The sequence below is a fragment of the Myxocyprinus asiaticus genome, chromosome 41, assembly GCF_019703515.2.
Source record: "Myxocyprinus asiaticus isolate MX2 ecotype Aquarium Trade chromosome 41, UBuf_Myxa_2, whole genome shotgun sequence".
Lineage (NCBI taxonomy): Eukaryota > Metazoa > Chordata > Actinopteri > Cypriniformes > Catostomidae > Myxocyprinus > Myxocyprinus asiaticus.
In genome coordinates this window covers 7,967,025-7,990,384 of record NC_059384.1, presented here as the reverse complement: position 1 = coordinate 7,990,384, position 23,360 = coordinate 7,967,025, and the positions used below count along the sequence as shown (strand labels likewise).

Genomic DNA, 23,360 nt, shown 5'->3' with positions numbered 1-23,360 from the left:
AGTGACAGGATCAGTGCGAGCACGTCAAGCACATGACAAATGCAGAGTGGCTCACATGCTCTATTAATTCCATCGATATTGTTGCGCATGCGACCCATTTGAAATGTATATGAGAATTTGCTATTTTACAGTAACATGGAGCAGTTCAACCATAATGTGAAACGTCTTGACAACGCCGACATTCTGAACAGCACTAATGAGGGAAAGAGAAAAATCACCTGCTGCCCAGCACTAGCATCAGTTATAAGACTTTACACATCTACACATCAACACCCTTACTAACATTTATCCCAGTTAACTGTAACAGAATTTTTCATTACAACTGTGGAAGTTGTAGCCAAGATATAATCGCGGATAGCACGGACATTTGGAAACAAGTCATGGGTATGTAAGTACTTTGAATTGAATTAAACTGAAAAATAAGCTGTAATCAAATGACTGATGATCACTTGTGTGTGACGTAATTTTTTATATTATTATCTGTATAGTTTTTTTCAACATCTGAAATACCTTATTTTGATGTGGATGTCCCAATGTGGATACTAAATTTGTACTTTTCAGAGAGCTCAATAAAATATTCAGATTATATTTTGGTTGCATTTGAGGGCAAACAATTTTTAATTGATTGTGTAAAATAGGCACATAATATCGGAATATCGATCGTAGGGCACTGAATCAAATAAAATCGAAATCGTATCGTGGCAGACTTTGAAGTATCTGCAAATATCGGATCGCAGGCCAAGAGAATCGATATAAGATCGTATCTTGATGAAACATCTGATTTACACCTGTAGTAGTGACTGGCTTTTCCAGAATGGGAAGGTCATTATGTCAGAGCACCTTGGTCAAAACAACACAGAAACACTTTAAAATAAAAGGTCGAGCAAAATAAAAGCTCAATTTAAAGTAAAAAAAAGAATTATGGAACTAGATCATTATAGTATAGTTATGCAATATTCACTGTAATACTACTACTACTACTAATAATAATAAATCAATAGCAATTATATTATATTCAAGCAATATCTCACATCTGTGCTGTTATGCAGCACTTTATTTGACAAAAATAACTCCAGTGTTGTATTAATGATTGTGCTGTGAGATTTTGTATAAAAGCACTTCATTTGATAAAAAGAATACAATATCATGTTGAAAATGAAATGTTATACTTTCATTTGATTAAAGTTTTAATGAATTTATTTATGGTATCGGCGAGTACCAAAAATAAAAAATAACAAAATAAACAGCATCGGTACTTGTACTCATTACAAAAAAAATAAAAAAAATAAAATGGTATTGGGATATCCCTAGCACTGTATATACAATAAACAGTATATATATATATATAATATATTTGATTAATACATTTATTATTATATTTATATATTCTGTGCATACTGTATACTATATATATATATATATATATATATATACAGTATACAGTATGCACAGTATATATGAATATAATAATACATTTATTAATCAAATAAATTTAAACTGTTATTATATATATATATATATATATATATATATATATATATATATATATATATATATATATATATATTAAAATAGACATAGAGGCCAGCTGGGAGAGAGAGAGATTAGATAGAAATGAGTGATTTAGGAAGAATGAAGGGAGTTGGCAGGCGGACAGTGAGGTGAGATAGAGGACTTTGACAACCTGATTATCTAAGCACTGCTGCTGGTTAAATACATCTGCTGTCTGGATACGTACACCAACTCTGAATAACAAAGGCAGTTACCCTCAGACACATACTTGGATATGTTTCATAACACATTCAGGTTGTCAAAATTCCAAATTTTCAGTAGTCGATAACAGTGAATTTGAATATGCTAATGAACATAGATATGCCGAGTATGCTATTTAAAAAATACATATTATTAAACACAAAAGAAGTGTAATGTTTTTATGACCTACCTGTATGTGATATGTTTATGTTGCCATTTCTGCCCCGTGAGGGCGTAACGTCTTTTTCGTACGCTAAGTTTTGAGGCACCTCCGAACTGGTCTGGCACCCCACAACGTGGCTTTTTCATCCAGCTGGCAGAGAGAAAGAAGTAGATTAATTAATATTGCACGGTACCACATTCATGACATTCAGCACATCCTGTCTGGGCTTCTACACAACACTAAAATGCTCCTAGATCTGGAATAACATTTCAAATTCCATGAGGTTTCCAAAATGTAACGTTAAATAACATTATGTCAACCTCAGGAAATATTTATTCTTGTGGTATAATAAACTATACTTAATTCATATTTACCTTTTCAAGTAACAAATTATGAATCTCCATTCATTTAATGAAGAATATTTACAAGCTGCAGCTAAAGTAACATTTCTGATACACTAATGCGTCTCAGACTGTCATTCGGATGTGAGATCTAATTTCAACAGCAAATGAGGGTAAGTTTTTTTTTTGTTTTTTTTTGTGCGTGTGGAGTGTGTCTGTGTGCCTATGTGTACTGTACATCTAATTTTGTGAACATCTAAGCTTTATTTACCAAAAAAAACAAAAAAACAATTGTACTGTGGTGGTACCGCGTGGTGCATATTCACCATGGTACTGTGTGATTACCATATTTAAATACCATGGTATTACCATGGTACATTTTTTGTAAGGGTAATATCAGTCTCACTCTGACCTGATTTCTTGCTGAGAGCATCTTCAACTATAGTTTACACAGAGAAAGAGAAAGAGAGAGATAAAGAGAGAGAGGGGCAGAAAGCAAAGAGTAAATCACAAGAGAAGAATCAGCCTCACCTTAAGGTGTTATCACTATGAAGAAGCAAAAAGGAAACAAAAGAGCAAATACGAGTCATGATGCCACAATTATTTTAGTGTCCAAACATGCTGATGTGCTGTACATAATACATAATATTCAATATACAGGAGATTCAACAGTTTTTTCTTGCATGTAACATTTTGTTTGTGTCTGTTGAAAAAAATTAACAGAACTAGTTTCAAAACTAGTTGAAAAAATAAAAAACCTGAATCTGGAACTAGACAATGATACAATCCGTTTTTTACTCACCCTCATGCCATCCCAGATATGTATGATGTTCTTTCTTCTGCTGAACACAAACTAAGATTTAAAGAAGAATATCTCAGCTCTGTAGGTCCATACAATGCAAATCAACAAAGTCCAAAACTTTTATGCTGCCTTTATGTGATTTTTTGAGCTTCAAAGTAATCCATACAAATCCAGTGGTTAAATCCATGTCTTTAGAAGCGATATGATAGGTGTGGGTGAGAAAAAGATACATTTTTAAGTGCGTATTTTCTATAAATTCCCCTCCCTGCCCAGTAGATGGCGATATGCATGAAGAATGCGAATCATCAAAACCAAAAGAAGAAGAACACTTAGGAGAGAAGAGTGCATAGGAGGGCTGTTTGAAAGTGGAGATTTGTAGACCTAAATATTGATCTGTTTCTCACCCACACCTACCATATCGCTTCTGAAGACATATATTTAACCACTGGAATTGTATGGATTACTTTTATACAGCCTTTACATGTTTTTTGAGCTTCAAAGTTTTGGACTCTGTTGATTTGCATTGTACAGACCAACAGAGTTGAGATATTCTTCTAAAAATCTTTGTTTGTGTTAAGTATACGAAAGAAAATACACATCTGGGATGGCGATAGGGTGAGTAAATAAGATCTATCCCTTTAAATACCACTGTCTCAACCTTCTGGCCCAGACCCTGTGAATATATGAGCGAGTGTTTATGTTTTTTCTTATGTGAGAGTGTAAGAGTGTAAGAGCTACTTACTCAATGGTGTTTTTATCCAGTGCGCCGGTGATGTTAAGGCCGTAGAGACGCTGCATGGCAGCGATAGCAGACTGCATGGTCTGAGTGGACCTCAGGACGGACATTCTGGGGTCTGTGGGAGGGAGGTAGCCATACCTCTGCAACCAAGCCTGAGAAAGAGACAAAGAGAGAGACTTTTGTTTATAATGCTACTTCCTTCATTTATGCTTTTCTTTTTTTTTTTTTACTTAGGTTTCTCTACACTTGTTTTATACTCTATAAAATACTTATTTTAAGGGCTGATGATTTAACACGTTAATTTAGTGTGAATAATTATATGAAAAATAGCGAGTAAAAAAACAAAACAAAAATGATCCAATGAATCATGCCCCCGATCTGCATTTACATTCCAAAATACGGAAATGGAACAATTAACCTTGATGTACCACTTTGATGCAGTGGGGGGCATTCGACACTCCAGTTGTACAGGCAACAAGCTACGTCAAACCAATGAACAGGCAGCTCAGCCTTTCACAGACATGCTTTGGCATTTAAAGACAGCTGGACCGAGCTAGGGTCATGAAACACATTTTTTAAAGTTTCAAACTACATTTGACTTGGCACACCAGAACGCTTAGAACTAGAGGCTCTTAATACTAGTGAGACGCTTCAAATTCATCTGTCTAAAAATTATATTACAAAAATAAAAAATAGAGCAGAGGGAGCAATAATAGATTTATATTTAATGATATGGAAATAAAACAAATGTAACAAATATTAATTTGTGATTTAACCGGAACAGAAGCCTGCTGCGGATTGAGGCAGAGCGAGTGTGCGATGCACCCCCTTAAAGGAGTGCCGCTCTAGGCGAATGTAGCGGATCAGGTTCCGACACAGACTAGACAGAAGCATAATGCTTATGTTATTAACTTTAAAGAACTTAAAAGGAGTTTTCGAGCGAGCACACTTGCTAGCTGGAGAAGGAATACATCAAAGAAACTGAACTGGAGCCTGACGGCAGGAAACAGAATGAAGTGACGAACAAACTGCTAATATATATATATATATTTTATTTTTGAATCAGAGTTGCCGGAACACCGTTCCAGACTGTTCCACCCCAATTTAACCCCTGGATGTTATGTATTTGAATTGTCTGAATTATATTATTTATTATATATTTATAAATACTGGTAAATATTGACGTGATTAATTGCAATTGATTTGATTAATGAATCGGCAAATCATGTAATGACAGCCCTATTTATTTTATATCTCAAATCGTGCGGCTAGTTGAGGAAAGTTGTGCTGTGAAGTTTCAAAGTGATCAGACTTACAATTTGTGACTGCAAACAATAACACGAGTGAATATATCCCATAGACTTAAAATGAAGGAGGGGTCCAAGCCATAGGTAGTGATAAGAATAATTTTACTCATAAAGACTTGGGCTTGGGCTCTTTTGACTGACAAAGCAACCACCCAGAACACCCTAGCTCTAGCATTGTTGCGCTGATTCTGCATGGGAAAGCACAAAGGTCTACTTTGTTATTATTATTTATTTCTATTATATGTTTACTCTATTTGCACTATTGTTTTTTTTATTTTATTTTTTTTACTTTATATTACTTGTTTTCCTGTATATTATATATATGTATTACTGTTTTCACTGCACGCAACTAAGCTGCAAATGCAGGTAAATGAAAATGCAACTGATCATGGCAATAATGAAACACAAAAATTGCAATTGAAACAAAAACAATGAAGGTCTACACATAATGCAGATAGACACATTTTCACTTAGCAAAGGTAAAATAACTCATACTGACAGAGTTTCTTATTGAAGCAATACTGCTGCTGTTACTCCCATTAGTAGATATAAAAAAACCCACAGAGTTTGTTTTGAAGTGGTTTTCTCATTAATGTCAGAGAGAAGCAGCAGGGAACTGCTTACACGCATCCTTTCCTGACCCATCTGCTGCCTTCAGCCAACAGCCAAATGCATCACAACTCTACAACACATGAGACTGTGTGTGTGTATGTGGGAGTGTGAATCATCACTCCTCTGGTTCTGTTGGAGCTCAGATCTGTCCTCTAGCTATAAGAACTGCTCTGTCCTGATGAGGCCTTTTCTGAAGTCAGTGGGTGTGCAAAAGTGTGGCTCACTATATAACTGCCCTTTGATACTAACAGCACAAGATATGCAAAGAACAATTTTTTATGCAAAATATAATTGATTTATTTTTTCTTTTGATTTTGGGGTGAAATACAACCTAGACCCTTTCACCCTTGTATTTGTGTTTTGTAAAAGTCCTGTCACCTCTATATGAGCACATACAAGCGATATTTTTCAAAGCAAACCTAATTTGATGACATACTAAAAACCAGTAAAATGCATATAAAAGACAAGACATGATTTAGCCAGGTCCGACATGTTCTTGGATCAAAATTCTTTATTTGTGCTGGAAAAACATTCCTATAAAACAAATACATTCAGAACCCAATCTATAACCATTAACTGTCACTAAAATCAGGGGGAAATGATTGGTTGATAAAAATGTTGCTCAAGCTCTTTACATAACCCTATCTCTGATTTATCCACATATAAAATGTTTCTGTTCTAACCCTAATCCTAACCTACCACCAAAATCAATGGGAAATGATAGCTTGATATAAGAATGTTGTTGTAGCTGCTAACCCCAGGCCAAACAGAACCCTAAACCTAGGCCTAAAATTTGATTGGTTAATAGAAATGGTGTCCAACAAAGATATTGATCCATAACCATGTCCTACTTGGGGAAATCATGTTAAATAATGTAAAAGATATATTTGTGCTTATATCAGAGAGTGCTGGATCTGGCTTAAGGCATCAAGGCCCTTCAACACATCTGCACTGACACACACAAACAGCTGTTTTGTGTTATTTACAAGAAATACAGAGTATTTATCAAGCCCAAGCAAGAATAGGGAATATATTCAGGTTGATGTGTAAAAAAGATGACAGAGAGCCTTAAATATAACATGAAGATACTGTATCAACACTACACACACACACACACACACACACACACCACTCAATACACATCCTCTTTACACCCTCGTCAGAGGACTTACAGCATGTTGTTTTATGCTTTATGTGTCACGAGAACAATTATCAGATGTGTGCTGTTATGGTGTTTGTGTGTGCTAGAATGAAGAATGTGTTCTCATTCTAGCACATATAACTCGGATGACTGTAGCTCAAGATCAGTCAAGCATGCAAGATGACACGTGAGATGAAAGTGTCATAGAAGCGACATGAGATGACGTGGTTGCTTCAAAAAATTTGCTTTTCATGTCGTATTTCATTTTATAACACTATCGGTTATGTTTAGGTATTGGTTAAGGAAGGATGTCTGTTTTGTTCACCTCTCATTTGCTTTTTTAAAACACTATTGGTTAGGTTTAGGTTATAGTTTTAGGTTAGGGTGGTGCGTTTTACTCATTAAATCCCCCGACTGATATTCACCTGAAAAACCTCGTCTGATTACGACACCATTTCACTCACTTTTAGCGCCCCCCGCTGGACATTTCACTAGGAAATAGCAGCTAAACGTTTAATGAAGCATGTAATTTTGTTTTGCTAAAATATTGCCACAGTCACGCATGTTCATGAGACCAGGCTGCAACCAGAACAGGTTGCATGACATGCCAGCATCCTTAAAAAAACAATGACCAAAACTACACAAGATTAAAGAAAATACGACAGACACTGCATTAAATGCAGGTTCACTTGCATATTGTTGGGCCTATGCAATAATAAATTTCAGTGTTTATTTTAAGGAACTTTACTTTTATACAATACAGTTTTGGCTCTGTGTTGGGGTACCACTTGATGTTTAATGTAAAATCTGGGTCTTGAAGCACTGTCCTAAAGCCATACCACTGCACATATACAAATAAACTGATTTCAAATAAGGGATTTAATTAAGAATTTATTCAGGATTCTCCCATGACTACTGTTTGACCTTCACCCCTGGCTGACAGCATGTCTGGCCAGGGAAGTGTAACAGTACACTTGCGTATCATGAATTTCCATTCACTCACAGCATGCTGTTAGCTAAAAAAACAATCTGTTATCATCTTCAACTGTTTTACATGCGCAGGAAGCATGCTTTAAACTAGCCCAGGCATTTGACACTGAATGTCCTACTTCATGAATAAATATCATAACCTAATCTGATGTTGGAACAGGATCCAAGGGAATCTATGGAGGTTCAGGTTTACACACAGTTATTTTATGAGCCATTGCATAATGTACAGACCTGATGAGGGAGAGGAAACAAAACCAGGACAACAGTGTGTCACATTATTGCGGGTGACATTGTGCAGAGGTACCATTATTTCATTGCGCAATTCAACACAGTTATTGCTGCCCAGTGTCTACGCCCAAGGCTTTACATTTCTCTGTTAGGTAAGGGTGCTCAGGGACACTTTTTTCGGAAAAGAAATATGACAAACCATTTCAAAGCTTTGTTTGAAAACCTCAACCAAAACCCCAAAGGTAGAGAAAGACCTCAAATCTTGGTAAAACCTGTCAGCAAAAATAAACATGGTCAGCCGCAGCTTAAAATGTTGGCATTATGGCGTAGTGGCTAAAGTTCAAGGCTTGTGATCAGAAGGTTTTTGGTTCAAGTCCCACATTGAGCAAGTACTGAGGTACTGTCTCACTACTTTGCCCTTGAGCAAGACAAGGGGATCATCAGAGTAATAAGTGTACTCTTCACTTTTGATAAACACATCTGCTAAATGACTGCTTTCATATACTGATGGTTTACAAGTTGCCAGATATCATCTTACACTCTGCAGTTATGTTTAAAGTCAACATGAAACAGCATTCACAACCTATTTTACATTTGTAATGTGCAATATTTGGACTGAAACGAAATATTCAACAAAGAAAAAAGAGGGCCTTAAGGAACAAAATATAGTCTGAATGTGAGTTTGTCTACCTGGTCTCACAGCCAAACATTATACCTACATTTTTGCAAATGGTTTTTACGTGACTTGTTGTACGTATTGCGAAAATTTCCTGGTGAAATGAACACTAGGGGTGCTACAACAACAATGACTTTTATTTACTTTCACAAAATCCTGAGTAAAACTGCAGATTATCAGTTCATAAACACTACATTTTCGCCCTGTTCCTCACACAGTGCTATCTAATGACATCTAAACACTTTAACTATAGCGCATGACTTGTAAAGCGATACATTTTAAAGTTTGCATTACATAACCAACTACATTTACAAACTAGTTCAAGTGTGATTAAATTGCACAGTAGCTCAACTGATAGAGCATTGCACTTGCAATGTAAAGTATGGGGGTGCAAGTCCTGAAGAGTACACAAGTCAATAAATGTCATAGAAGGACCACAAAATGTCATTGTTTTAGAAATCGCATTTTTCATGTCAAATTTACTTTTTATTACACTATGGGTTAGGTTTAAGTTTAAGGTTTAGGGTAGGCAGGTCAGATTTGTCGATTTAAGATTGTGGCTTTTAGTGCCACGCAGTGGAAATTTCACCTCGGAACTGTTGCGATATGTGTAAGGACCCACATAATCTCAATTCATAAAAATGTTGCCACAGTCACTTAATTTTTATGAGATCAGGCTAAAGTTTGCAGTAAATTGTGGAGTTCTTCTCCCCTCCTGAAACACCCACTTTTGAGAAAGTTTTTTGAGGCTGAAGGTCAATTTCATCCTTGAAAGCATATCAAGACATCCCAATGGAAATGTTTTAATTGCTATTTTACCAGCATTAAACTATCCCATTAACTATTGTCAAGATTTCAGAAAGGCTGTGTTACCTACAACAGTAGCCTAAAACAATACCAAAATAGCTATGTGGCTGTTGGTTAACATTATTTTCCCTGCACATATGGCCTAAGTGACACCAGCTAATTGGAAATCCTTTCAGAACAAATACATTACATTTGGATGAAAGATAACAAACATGTTTATTCTTTGGAATATAATGCACTGATGAACTGTGCACAATAAAACCATGTATTACGAAAGGAAATAGGGAAAACTGTAAAAAAATATCCGTAATTTTAACTATAAAAGACTGTAAAAATGCTACAGTAAAAAAAAAACATAAATTGATCAGCGAGTAATTACTGTAAAATATACATACATTTTTTATATATATATTTAAAAAGACAATACATGTAGTTTTACGGTAAAATGATGTAAAAATAAAAACATTTATATGTAAAAACTATGATTTTCCCATATAATTAACGGTTAAAATGTATATTATGTTTAACAAGAGAGTACATGTACTTTTTACAGTACATTATTGTTAAAATTAAGGTTCCCTGCATGACCCATTACATTTCATTATATTTTATGGGAATAGTTATGTGTCTTCTTATTTTTAATATCAGTTATGTACTTTGGGGTGTTCTGTTTTATGTATGATGCAGTTTAGTTAATGTTTATTGTGTAATTTTAATTTCACGTGTGTTACCCTGATGGTGTTGTCTTTGTGTGAGTGACACTGATCACTGTCTCTACATGTTTATTGGTCATTACTCCTGGAAGGGCCACTGTAGATGAACTTCTTGTGTCATGTGCCTTTCTGTAATTACTATGGTGATTAACAATACATTATAAAGTGAAAAGCAGATTTTTACAGTTTCAGAAGGTTCAGAATATATTACGTTTGTCATTTAATAATATAAACAATGGTATTGCACTGTAAAATATACTGTAAAAACAACCGCTTTAAACTGTAAAATGTACAGGTTGTTCTGTAAAGTTGTTTACATTTTTACTGTATTTATACATAATTATTCTGGCAACCACAGCTGCCAATTTTTTATTTTATTTATTTTTTTATAAAAGCAACGGGATTTTTTTTTTACTGTGTAAATATTGATTTCATGTTGACTTTAAATATCAGGCTTATATCAGGAGCTGATGTATGGAGCGAGAGGGTTTAAAAAATGTGATCCCCGGAGGACAGTCAGGTTGACAGTGGGGATTCGGCTTTGTTTGAGTCGTCCTGAGATGCACTGCATGGCTCTCCTCCCTGAATCTGAGGTTTACTGCACGCTAACTACCATTTAAACTCCCTCCACATACATTCTCTCTCTTTTTGTTTTTCACACCACATATAATTAGCCAGAGAATAGAAACGAAAGAAGAAAAAAGATAAAGAGAGGGATAAACATCTGTGTCTGGCTCTATGACATGTTTTACATTCAGCTCCATGATTAATGGAGCTTTAAAGGCATAGTTCACCCAAAAATGAAAATTCTGTCATAATTTACTCACCCTCATGTTGTTCCAAACCACAGAGGACTCTCTTTCTTTTAAGGAACACAAAACCCTAACATTCTAACATCATCCTTTGTATTCCATGGAAGAAAGAATCTCATGTTTGGAACAACACGCAGTTGTTAAAGTGAGTAAATGATGACAGAATTTTACATTTTGGATGTACTATCCCTTTAACTGATTAATGAATTCAGTTTTCCTGCCATACCTTATATGCCCTATTATATTGGCTCATGTTAGACAGCTGATGTACATACAGTACTGTAGGTCAGTGTTTCCTTATACCCATATCAATCACTTAATTTCAGAACAGTGCCACCACATTAAATGCAGTAAAGACAGATAGAATCATGTAATTTTAAGAGGATTCTTTTCAGCTATGGATTATTTGTTGAAGCATGAAAGTGTAGAATTTAGATATTTGCTTTTATCTTTTCTGTTCTATTTTGTTTCGAGATTACTGTGCCTTTAAGGCAGAGAAGAGGGAAAGGTTTTCTGAGGACTTATGTTAGTTACCCCAGGGGACCTCTAGAGGGAGAGAGTGTGTTCTGTGGTAGATTTGGATTTGGGAGCATTTGTTTCAGCCTCAAGAAGAATGAAGCCATTAAAAACCACAACAAGGATGTAGAATGCTGCCTCTGTGCTTTGACTGTGTGCCAAAAGAAAAATTACTTTTGGGACTACAGGTGTATTTTAGGCAGATGTATGTTTATTCATTTAGCAGATGCTTCTATCTAAATAAACTTACATTATGTTTTTACTACAGAAACCTTTGGTTGTGTCTTGGTTAAAGGAATAGTTGACCCAAAATAAAAATTTCGTCATCATTTACACATCCTTATATTAGCCCCATTTAATTTTTTTTTATTATGAAACATAAAAGAAGACGTTATGCAGAATGTCTGAGCTGCACTTTTACAGTGAAAGTGAATGGTGATTCATGTCATTTTCTTTCTTTCTTTCTTAAGAAGATGTTAAGCAGAATGTTAGCCTCAGTCACCATTCATCTTCATTGGATGGAAAAAAAGATGGAATGAAAGTGAATATTCTGCCTAAAATTTCTATGCTCCATTGAAGAGAGAAACTCACTGTAACAACATGAGGGTGAGTAAATGATGACAGAATTTAATTTTTGTTTTGGTAAACTATCCCTTTAATGTGTAATTTAACTTTGGTAGAGGAAAAGTGCTGCCTCTATACAATTAGTGTTATGATGTGTGTGTGTGTGTCTATACTAAAAACAGACTCTTTCACACAGTGGCACTTAACTGCTGTCTCTTTCAGCTGTGACACCAGACATGGATCTCTTGCGTCACTTGAGCTCAAGTAAGTGTAAGTGTGTGGGTAAGGGCTATCTCTGCCTGCTATCTGCTCTCACACATACTAAATTATTCATCGGGACACATACCAAACTGTCATATCACACATGGGATCTCCATGGTGACCCCGTCCGTCTCATGCCCTCTTTCAACGGCTGCCGACTGTTTTGGCCAAATTTCAGAGAATATCACAGTTCTGTAACTGATCTGGCACGCTTTTAACCTCTCATCCCACGTCCAAACAAAACATTTTTTATTCATTTGCACTTTGTTCCCTTGAATCCCCCCAGAGAGAGGTTTGTGCCTATTTCTACAAGTTCATAGTGGAATCCTAGCATACTGCATACTGCTCAGTATGTACTGCATACTAGTGGAAGATCGCTAAAAGGATAGTTCACCCAAAAATGAAAATTCTCTCATCATTACTTACTTTTATGCCATCCCAGGTGTGTATGACTTTCTTTTTTCTGCTGAACACAAACTAAGATCCATATGACTGCATGGTTTTCTGAAGTGATGCAATCACCATGGGTGAGAAACAGATCAATATTTCAATCCTTTTTTTTTTTTTACTATAAATCTCACATTGTGAAAGTGAAAGAGAAGATTTATAGTACAAAAGGACTTAAATGTTGATCTTTTTCTCACCCATAACTATTATATCGCTTCTGAACACATAGATTGAACCACTGGAGTTGTATGGATTACTTTTATTGTGCCTTTATGTGATTTTTGGACCTTGAAAGGTCTGGTCACCATTCACTTGCATTGTATGGACCTACAAAGCTGAAATATTATTCTAAAAATCTTCATTTGTGTTCATACACATCTTGGATGGCATGAGAGTGAGTAAATGATGAGAGAATAAAAAAATGTGGGTGAACTATCCCTTTAAATCAGGCTTATTAAGCAGTTGAAATTTGGCCATTTTGAGAATATCAACACCAGATAATAACCATGTGCTTGGTTGATTACTGACAGCCTTGTCAATTGAAAATAAATAATTTCTTCTTCTTTTTTTTTTTTTTCTTTTTTTTTTAAGATAATTTTCTTTATTTATTAAAAAAAATGTTTTGGTAAAATTAAATCTTTAACAAATAATTTATATTTTTTGGAACTTAAATATTGTGTAAAATAAGTATCCATTTTATTCCAGTAAAACTGTGTACATCTCATGTGCTGTCATTATACTGTATTATAAATATTGGTATTATAATGACCTATATTGGTCGATCACCATCATCAATAGCATACTGCCTACTATTTTTTTTAATTGTATTGGAAGCAGTATGCAACAATAAATATACAGTAGTTTGCTACATTGATATCATGACAGTGTTGCATACTGGAAATAAATGATAAAATTATCAATAAGAAATTATAAATTCAATCAGTTTATGTGTCCTAACTTTAGGCAGATAAATCGAATAGTAAGTCATGCTAAAAATTTCAGCCTGATCTCATGAAACTTATGTGACTGTGATAACATTTTAGCAAAATAATACTGCGCAGTTCATTCTAAGTATTGTAGCAGTACTGAGGTGAAATGTCCATTGTTTGGTACTAAAAGCAAGCTAAATTTTCAGCCAAAACAAATGAGATTTTTAAGGTTAATGCTCTATCGAGTTTTAAATGAACAAAACCTACCTCCTTACCCTAAACCTTAAAACTAAACCTAACTGATAGTGTCATAAAAAGCAAATGTGAGATAAAAAAAACACAATTGATAAGGCAACCACATAATTTTTTGGTGCTTCTATGACACTTTCAGTTCACTTGTTGACTTAATGTGCTCTTCATGACTCGTACCCAGTTCCTTTGTATCACAAGTGCAACGCTCAGTTGAGCTACCGTGCAATTTGATTGTACTCAAACAAGCTTCTAAATGTAGTTGGTTATGTAATGTAAATGTTAAAATGTATTGCCACGTAATGCATTATAGAAAAAGTGTTTTGATGTCATAAGACATCATTGTGTGAGAAACAGGACGAACAGACAATCTGCCATTTTACTCATGATTTTTGTGAAAGTGAATAAAATTCATTGTTGTAGTGCCTGAAGTGTTTATATCACCAGGACACTGCTGCTCTACATACAACAAGCCACATAAAAATCATTTGGCAAAATATAGGTATAGTAATGTGACAAACTGAAAAAAGTATGCATAGTATAGCAGTATGCCATTCCGAACATCCACCCGAGTCTGTCAAGTCACTGAGCTGTAGGGATATTTTTTCCAGGTCCCCACAGTAACAGAAGAAAAGCCCCAAACATCTCAAGAGAGCTGCTAGCCCAAAGTGCATCTATTCAGCACCAACAATCACCTGTGCCATAAAAGATTGAAGAGTAACAGTCTCTCTCAACACACTAACATTAGGCCAAGGAAAACAGTGAGAGAAGGCGTGAGGGAGACAGAAAGAGAGACAGAAGGAAATCCAGAGAAAGTAAGAAAGAAAATGTCCAGGGAGTAAGAAATCTAGAAATTGACATTGCATAAAGGCAGCGCCACACGTTACGTTGCAACTGTGTTTGGGTAGCACTGGTGTGCTCTGTTCTTCAGCAGGATTCTGACAGATAAACAGACGGATGTGTCCTCCCCTCCCCAGCAGAAATCTGCTCTACGCATAGAGCCAAACTGACATCAGAGAGACCATGTGTGAACGCAACATGCCACATCAAGCACAGAGCACTTCGATCTCTCCTGGAAATGCACACAGCACACAATGACACAATGTCGGAACAGAATGCATACATGCAAACACATTGGGGAGCAATGTAAAGTAGTGCGTAAAGGTGTAACCAGTCCTGCGTGACCTGCTCCAAGCGGGATTTGAACCAGGGTCTCCAGCATGGGAGGCAGGCGCGCTAACGAGGAGGCTAAAGGCTACAGCCCCTAGTGTCAGTATTGAGATTTACACACTGCACAGCAACCTTACCAGCTGGCTACTGTTACACTCACCCCCCTAAACCTCACTCCCATCCAGGTCACAGCACCACTGTAACCAGTCCTGCTCAACCTGCTCCAAATGGGATTCAAACCAGCTTTTCCGGCATGGGTGGCAGGCGCGCTAACGAGGAGGCTAGAGCCCCTAGTGTCAGTCGTCTTGAAGTGTGCCTCTTGAAGCCAGGGGAGTGAGATTTACACACTGCACAGCTACCTTACCAGCTGGCTACTGTTACAAAGGCAACAACTGTAATCACATTACAGTTAAAAGGGATAGTTCACCTAAACATGAACACCCTCTTCTGTGGAAAACACAAAAGAAGGTATTTTGAAGAATGTTCACACTGCTCTGTTTCATTCAATGAAAACATACAGGACTGTCAAGCTCCAAAAAGAACAAAAACGTCACCATATCATATGTACCATATGACTCATACACAGTATTTCAAGTCTTCTGAAGTCAATAGCTTTGTGTGAGGAACAGACTATAATTTAAGTCAATGTTAACTGAAGACCCTTCAACGTTCGTTTACAAGACATAGGAGAACCAATGATGCTTGGCATTGCTGACATCCAACCTGATGCATTTTAATGCACCTAGTTTGAATATAAATATGCACGAAAAGATTTGAGAGCTGTGGAAGTGAATAAAGCTATCGTATGGCTTCAGAAGACATGAAATATAGCCGTAAAAGCTTCACACAGAAATGTCTCCATTATTCAATGGGTTCTCCTGCGATCAGATCAGCTGAACAGTAAGAAATACAGGACTGAACCTGTACAGTTGGGCCGCTATGGACACGATACTTAGCATTACACACAACCTCACAGCTGCTTGTAAAAATAAACATTTGAAGAGAAGGGCTTATGGGATGGGACTCGCATTGTGTCCTCTTTTGAAGCTGTGTGCTGCTCTGACAGATAAGTGTGCATGAAAAAATTGTGTTGCTAGTAGCTTGTAAAAAAAAAAAAAAAAAAAAAAAAAAGAAGAAGAATAAATAAATAAAATCCAAAGGAAAGCAAGGCTATACAGTATATATGTAATATGCTTTTTTACCCAATACTCAGCACAGATCTAGTCTGACCTATTAAACCCCAAAACACTGCCATATAGTTAAGGCTGGGTGATGGATAGATACTCAAGATATATTCATGATGATTTTGATGACAATATGAAATTAAGCAACATTGAAGATATTGTGATGATTTTAATATATTTTTATATGCCCATTACATTTCCTAAAGTGTGTGTCATAACACTAAAGTCGCAGTCCTGCCTTGGAAGGACTGTCCATTTCAATTAATCGATTCAAAACTCTAATTCAACGATTCATTTTAGTCATCTCTATGTTTATGGAAGTCTCCAAATGGCATTTCTCATTTACTGAAATGTGTTAGTAAAAATGCATGCAGGTTTATACTGCTGTTTATTACCATGTATTGCTGTTTATTACGGAAGTGTATTTCCCGGTCATTTTCATAGGGATTTCATCAAATTCTTCTTTTTAAGTCATGAACCAAACCAACTAGCTCTGAGGTAAATCAAAATTTTTGAAAATCAGACAAAAAGGCTGTGCACTTAAAGGAATATTCCGGGTTCAATACAAGTTAAACTCAGTCGACAACATTTGTGGCATAATGTTAATTATCACAACAAATTATTTCTACTTGTCCGTCCTTTTCTTTTAAAAAAGCAAAAAACTGAGTTACAGTGAGACACTTACAATGGAAGTGAATGGGGCCAAATTTTGGAGCATTTAAAGGCAGAAATGTGAAGCTTATAATTTTATAAAAGCACTTACATTAATTATTCTGTTAAAGCTCATGCATTATTTGAGCTGTAAAATTGTTCAAATTGTCATTTTTACAGTCACTTTAGAATTTTAGGATTTGTTGGAATTACATCGTCATGGCAACATGTCATGGCAAGGAAGTTGTAAAATTGGCTATAACTTTAAACAGAAAATGTTAGTATGTGATTTTATAACACTAAAATCATGTTAACATGCATATTGTTTATGTCTTGTGGCTGTACTTTTGAAACAGTGAGTATTTTAACGTTCAAAAATTGGCTTCCATTGACTTCCATTGTAAGTGCCTCACTGTAACCCAGACTTTTGCTTTTTTAAAAGAAAAGGAGGGGCAAGTCAATATAAATGTTTGTGGTAATCAATATAATGCCACAAATTCTGTCGATTGAGCTTAATTAGTAATGGACCTGGAATATTCCTTTAACGTCTTCAATGAGGGAATGAACAACAATCCAATTTAGCACTGCAAAAAATAAAACTATTGCTTTAAAGTTGTTGATTATAAGTGTAAAATAAAAAAATAAAAAAATAAATAAATTACATTGCAATATATATATATATATATATACAGTACTAATATATAAGTAGTTTGAGCATGACTTGAGCATGGGAGCCAGACTTCTTCACAAGAAATTCTAATATTAAACATGACTTAAAAATGAAGATGAAATAAAGTGGACTGATGGCTTGAGCAGAAGGATATACCATCACTTAACAACCTCGGAGCTTATGGTAGATCTGTATTTAAAGTTGTATTAGTTATCATTAGTAATCAATTCCCCAATGGAAAAAAAATGAATTGGATTTTAATTACAGGAACCAGACTGTGCGCTCCATAGCCTATTGATGCCCATCTAAATGAAATGTGATCTTTCTTGTGTTCATTTAGTGGAAAACGGTGCAGCATGCCTTGATAATTTTAACGACATTTTGAATCTATTTGGCAACAATGGCAGTTTGGATGAAATGACGGTTCTTCCAATCACTCTTTTTAAGCCTTTACAGAGTAAATACATAAATATCAAGATATAGATTTCATTTCACCAAAAGGCTGAAAAATATTAAGGTTTTCTTTAGCTTTATCGCCAAGGTCTACAGTACATACACTATGTACTTGTGTGTTGGAGGCGACACACTTTGTCCATCACAACAGATAAAACTATTTATGTCTTTTCATACAAGTTTTAATGTGACATTAACAAGATTAAAGACTTAATTGAAATAGAAAGACAGCAACTGAACTATCACTGACACCTGTTCATTCACACACACATACACATCATGTTATATGAAGTGACAAAACACCATCTAAACATGTCATTCTTGAGAGAACATGCCTTTGTCTGAGAGGTGTGACAGAGCTTTATCTGTTCACAATAACGTTTTTCGGAGACTGACATCTCTGACGCAAGAATGTTATTTTGTAGCTTTTGCGTGCATTTTACACAATACATAATAGCTTAAATCTATACAATGAATGAAATAACGCTCCTATAATTTGAACGATTTATATTAATACTTTTTTTTTTTTCATTTAATAAATCTTACTTATTAATTAAAAAATAAATCAGTAGTGTCCTCAAGAGAAAACTCTTCCGCTCATTCTGGAAGACCATTCTTCAACTGAAAAGCTCATAAAGACCTCCAGAGAGTAATACATACAGAGAAAGAGCTGAACCGCCAAGAAAAGATTACATGTCCATTGTCAGTTCTTAATAATTTGGCTCTCTCAAAGACCAAATAGTTTGTCAATGGCTTCTTTCATAGCACACCTCACTGCCTTCACTGCACACTAGTTAAATCCTTCTTTTGTCTGTCTGTCACACACTATAAATAATGTCTCTCTCCACACAGAGAGAAACAGACACACACACAGAGAGAGAGAGAGAGAGAGAGAGAGAGAGAGAGAGAGAGAGAGAGAGACATTGTCTACTGTAATGGGAATGTGTATATTGAACATTTAAAGTAATAAAAAAGAATTACTCATGCTTATCTCATACACTGTAAAAAATGTCCTCTTTCCTCTTAGATTTACAGAAAAATACTGGCAGCAATTTCACCAGCAATTTACTGCAAATATACAGCACACTTAATGTAAAGCTCAAATGCAGCTTTTTACTGTATTCATCAAATACTGACATTCACAATGAGCCTGCTCTTTATCTCCCAGAATGCAATTTTTTTTTTTTTTTTTTTTTACAGCAAACTGTTGTATTTAAGAATTACAGTAGACTGCTGTTAGAATTCGTCTGTAAATTTACAGAAATTTTTAACAGTGTACCGTTTTACTATGAAGGCATATTTAAAGGGATTCACCCATGTTCCACAGAAGTAAGTCATACAGGGTGAGTCACTTATTTTTGGGTGAACTATCCCTTTAAATATGTCTATTTCACTGTGGCAAAACAGTACTAACAGGGCACAGGAAGTAAGTGGTGATGCTGTGGCCCAGTGACCAATTGTCTCTTGACCTCAGTCTCTCTAAGAGGTCAAAATGTCAGCGGACAGCTGCTCCGCAAACAAAAACCATACAGATTTAGGTTAAACACTCACTTATGCCCAGATCTGTCATATAAAAACACAGAGGCTCATCCTATCCTTCTACAACCCTACTGTATGCGTGTGAGTGCAGGAAGTTACCAATATAAACCTGTGCCTCTACTGCACCAACAGAGCATATGAGCCAAGCCACACCAATAAACATTTGTTTTTACATCACTGTCCATTTACAACATCAGAGAAGTGGAAAAAGCATTCTGTCTCTCTACTGTATACTCTTTTGCCCTGGCAGATTGAACGTTGATTCATTCAAGGGTTCGCTAAACTCAGAAAATATCTGTATTCATCAAAATGCTTGGACTGAATTAAAGAAAATGTGTGAATGTACCAAAGGTGCTGAAATCCTTTCTGGACTATAGTTTGTCTTTGTGTCTATCCAGCGAAAAAGTTTTGATTTATTTAATCCGTTTTAACAGAAGAATTTAAAAAAGTGCTTTTATAAAATGATTCGCTTCACATTTCTGCCTTTAAACCCTCCAAAAATCGTCCCCATTCACTTCCATTGTAAGTGCCTCACTGTAACCTCCACTTTTGCTTTTTTTTTTTTTTTTTTTAAAGGAGGTATGAGTTGAAATTGTTTTTTGCAGTAATCAAGGTAATGCCACAAATGCTGTCAATTGAGCTTAACTTGCATTGAACCCAGAATATACCTTTAAATACATGGTGAATTGGGGACTTTAAAGTACATATAAAATGTTCAAGGATTGCTGCTAAAACCTCTAATCTTCAACTGTCTAAAATAGCAATCTTCAGAGAGATGAAAATAATGATGTTGTCAAAATGAAAATTCAAGGCGGTTTTGACCTATTGTTTTCCTTACCACAGATTTTAGACTCATTGCAGACATAAAGAGCATCTGACACAGCTGTCAAACTCATAAACAGGCGGTTTGCCTCTGCAATACAATTTAGCGCTTGTGTCATTGTAAGCCAAGAAGCAAACTACCCTGAACACACTTCAGTATTCCAAATAACACAAACAGCTGTCTCGCTTGAGCATAACTTTTGACCAACTGTAAATTCACAGCAGGCTTTTATAATATTGGCACATTTCAAAGACAGAGTTGCTTTGAAAAGCTTTCTTCAAACTGTTGCAAAGTTTATTTGTAACAGTATGTTTACCGTTACAATAGTTAGGCTGTAATGACAGGTTGACTCCTTCAGTTTCTGGCCGGATATCAAGTCATGTCGAGCTGATTTATTCTGCCCTCTCGTGAGTTAGATGGTGCCAATATAACAAACCCAAGATCAACTCTACATATCTAACTCAGTGTCTGTGTGTGTGCGTGTGTGAGTGTGTGTGTGTGTGTGTGTGTGTGTGTGAGAGAGAGAGAGAGCAGCACGAAAACAAAGCATGCAAGCTCTTGGACTGGAATTATGGAAGTGTATGGGACTCTTTAGCCGGGAAATCTAAAACCCCTCTTTCCTGCCGAGGAAGAAAATAAGTAACGGCACTGACACAGTTATTGTGCAGCACAATAAGTCAGTGGTACAACTAAACAAGCAGTTCAATATGTTTTTAAATAAATTTGCTCAGGATTTTAGTGGTCATTGATGCTAAATCATAATTGGCAACACTTTACATTACAGAGTGTATTTATGCATATTACATGCAAATGTAATTCATTTAATAATAATAGTACTGAGCATATTAACAAGCTGCTTTTCTAAAAAAATATATATTAAGACCATGCTGTTCATTTGTAGGCTATTACTTAGTAATTACATAATAATTACACTGTAACATTAACACTAATGTAAAGTGTGACCCCATTGAGTGGACATAGATTCCGTGTGATACATTAAATCATGAAATTAAACTTCGTGACATGTTTTGACACAAGAATACAGACCCTTTTAAATCAAACAACACAATGATTTCATTAGAATGTTTGAACTGAGTTGTCATAAAAACCAAATGGTACAACATCCACCAAAAAGTCTTCAGACAAAATGTCATTTAAGGAATTCCTTCTGCATACTCTTTTGTTGTGCATTTTGTAAACTTTAATTTGATTTGTTGTAAGGGGTTTATATTATTAGATGTGCAAATGCTAACTTAATTAAATTGCATTAGTAGTTTTCATGCAAGCTGTCTCAATCCAGCGGAGGGTTTATATATAGAGATGTGAAGGACATCAGCATCATCTCCTCTCTGTTTCTCTTACCTCCACACTGAATTGCTGTTCCTCTCCGTCCACCGCACATAAAATCCACAGCAAGAACTGCACGCACAAGCAATTCAACCCTCTTCTATTATGCAATGTTAACAAAACCATAATGACCCGTATTTATTCGTTTTTGGCTGCTTTTATTAAGAGTCAATGAAAAGCAAAGAACAATAGAAGGAATAAATCCCCCTCGTCTCAGATGGTTGGAAACATTAGAGAGAAACAAACAGTCGACACGTCGCGAGAGATGTTGTAGACATATATAATGATATCATGTAACTCCGGGAGGCTCTGATCGCGTTGTGTTCTCCTTCAGAGTGCGTCTCGTCTTCGTCTCCCGGAGGCGCAGATGTAATGATGCTCAGATAAGTCACATTTAGTTGTGCTGCTCCTCTTCTGCTCAGTGCGATGGACTGCGAGTTTTCAACCATACCTCTCCCGTCTAGGCATGCGCGCTGCGCTCCTCAGCGGAGAATACAGAGAGAACAACGTCACGGAATCCTGAATCAGAAACCCAACACCACACTGTACACTGCTGTACAACAAAGACAACAACAATTACAACAATAACAATAATAATCTATCTATCTATCTATCTATCTATCTATCTATCTATCTATCTATCTATCTCCTTCTGTTTTTATATCAGAAAATTATGTCAATAATTGTAAACAAATGATTGATACAATTTAATAATAATAATAATAATAATACAAATTATTATTATTATTATTCATACTACTTATAGCTATGTTTATTTTTATTCTTTATTTGCCTATTTGCTGCATTTACATCTTGGTTGAATCATCCATTACTTTTGCAGTTTTTCTCAATCACTTTGGATCATTTTTTTGAAACAGTCTTAACATTCTCTAAACTGTAAGTGCAATTGTCACAACTGTTTTATGGGACATCACAACTCTATTGCATGTCTGCAAAATGTAGTAACTCACCCAAAACATTGTGCACAGTAGTTATTGTGTCAGTAAAATGGCCAATGTAACCAAAATGAAAAGTTTCTTTTTTTTTTTTTTTTTTTTGTCATCATGTGAGTCATACTGGTCAAAATGTTTAGATGTTTTTTTCACCATGGCTGTCAAACCATACCTGGAAATGTTTGTAATATACAAATTTCATTTTTGTTCCACTTTTTTGTTGACACTGACTGCTTACTGTACTATACAAGAATGTCAGTTTTGTCTAGCTGAATGCTATTGTGTATCACACTGAGCTTTTTAGATACCGATTTCAACAGTAGGTAAAAGTTTACTGGGGAAAGTCAGTACTGTACAATACTGTAGTACACAGAAAAAGGATATGCACATTTGTATGTATACAGTAAATGTATTTTTGGAGCAACGTGTTACATGTTAACAGAAAATTCATATTTGCATGTCAATTTTTACACATTTCTTACATGTAAATTCATATATAGTGAACAGAAAATTGCCACAAA

General features: G+C 35.5%; 1 protein-coding gene across 3 annotated transcripts in view; it reads right to left on the bottom strand.

Moving 5' to 3' along the window:
- Nucleotides 1-22,331, bottom strand: part of LOC127431808 (matrix metalloproteinase-16-like) — an 88,294-nt gene extending 65,963 nt beyond the window's left edge. The window contains exons 1-4 of one of the 3 annotated variants that reach the window (XM_051682377.1): nucleotides 21,902-22,331; nucleotides 3,801-3,949; nucleotides 2,788-2,802; nucleotides 1,943-2,065 (exon numbers count right to left, since the gene is read on the bottom strand). In XM_051682377.1, the coding sequence (XP_051538337.1) occupies nucleotides 1,943-2,065; nucleotides 2,788-2,802; nucleotides 3,801-3,949; nucleotides 21,902-22,012 (398 nt within the window). In that variant the 5' untranslated portion in view covers nucleotides 22,013-22,331. Of the gene's footprint in view, nucleotides 1-1,942; nucleotides 2,066-2,668; nucleotides 2,696-2,787; nucleotides 2,803-3,800; nucleotides 3,950-21,901 lie in introns of those variants that run through there. The other 2 variants (XM_051682378.1, XM_051682379.1) reach the window with 2 other exon arrangements.
- Nucleotides 22,332-23,360: the final 1,029 nt, after the last annotated feature.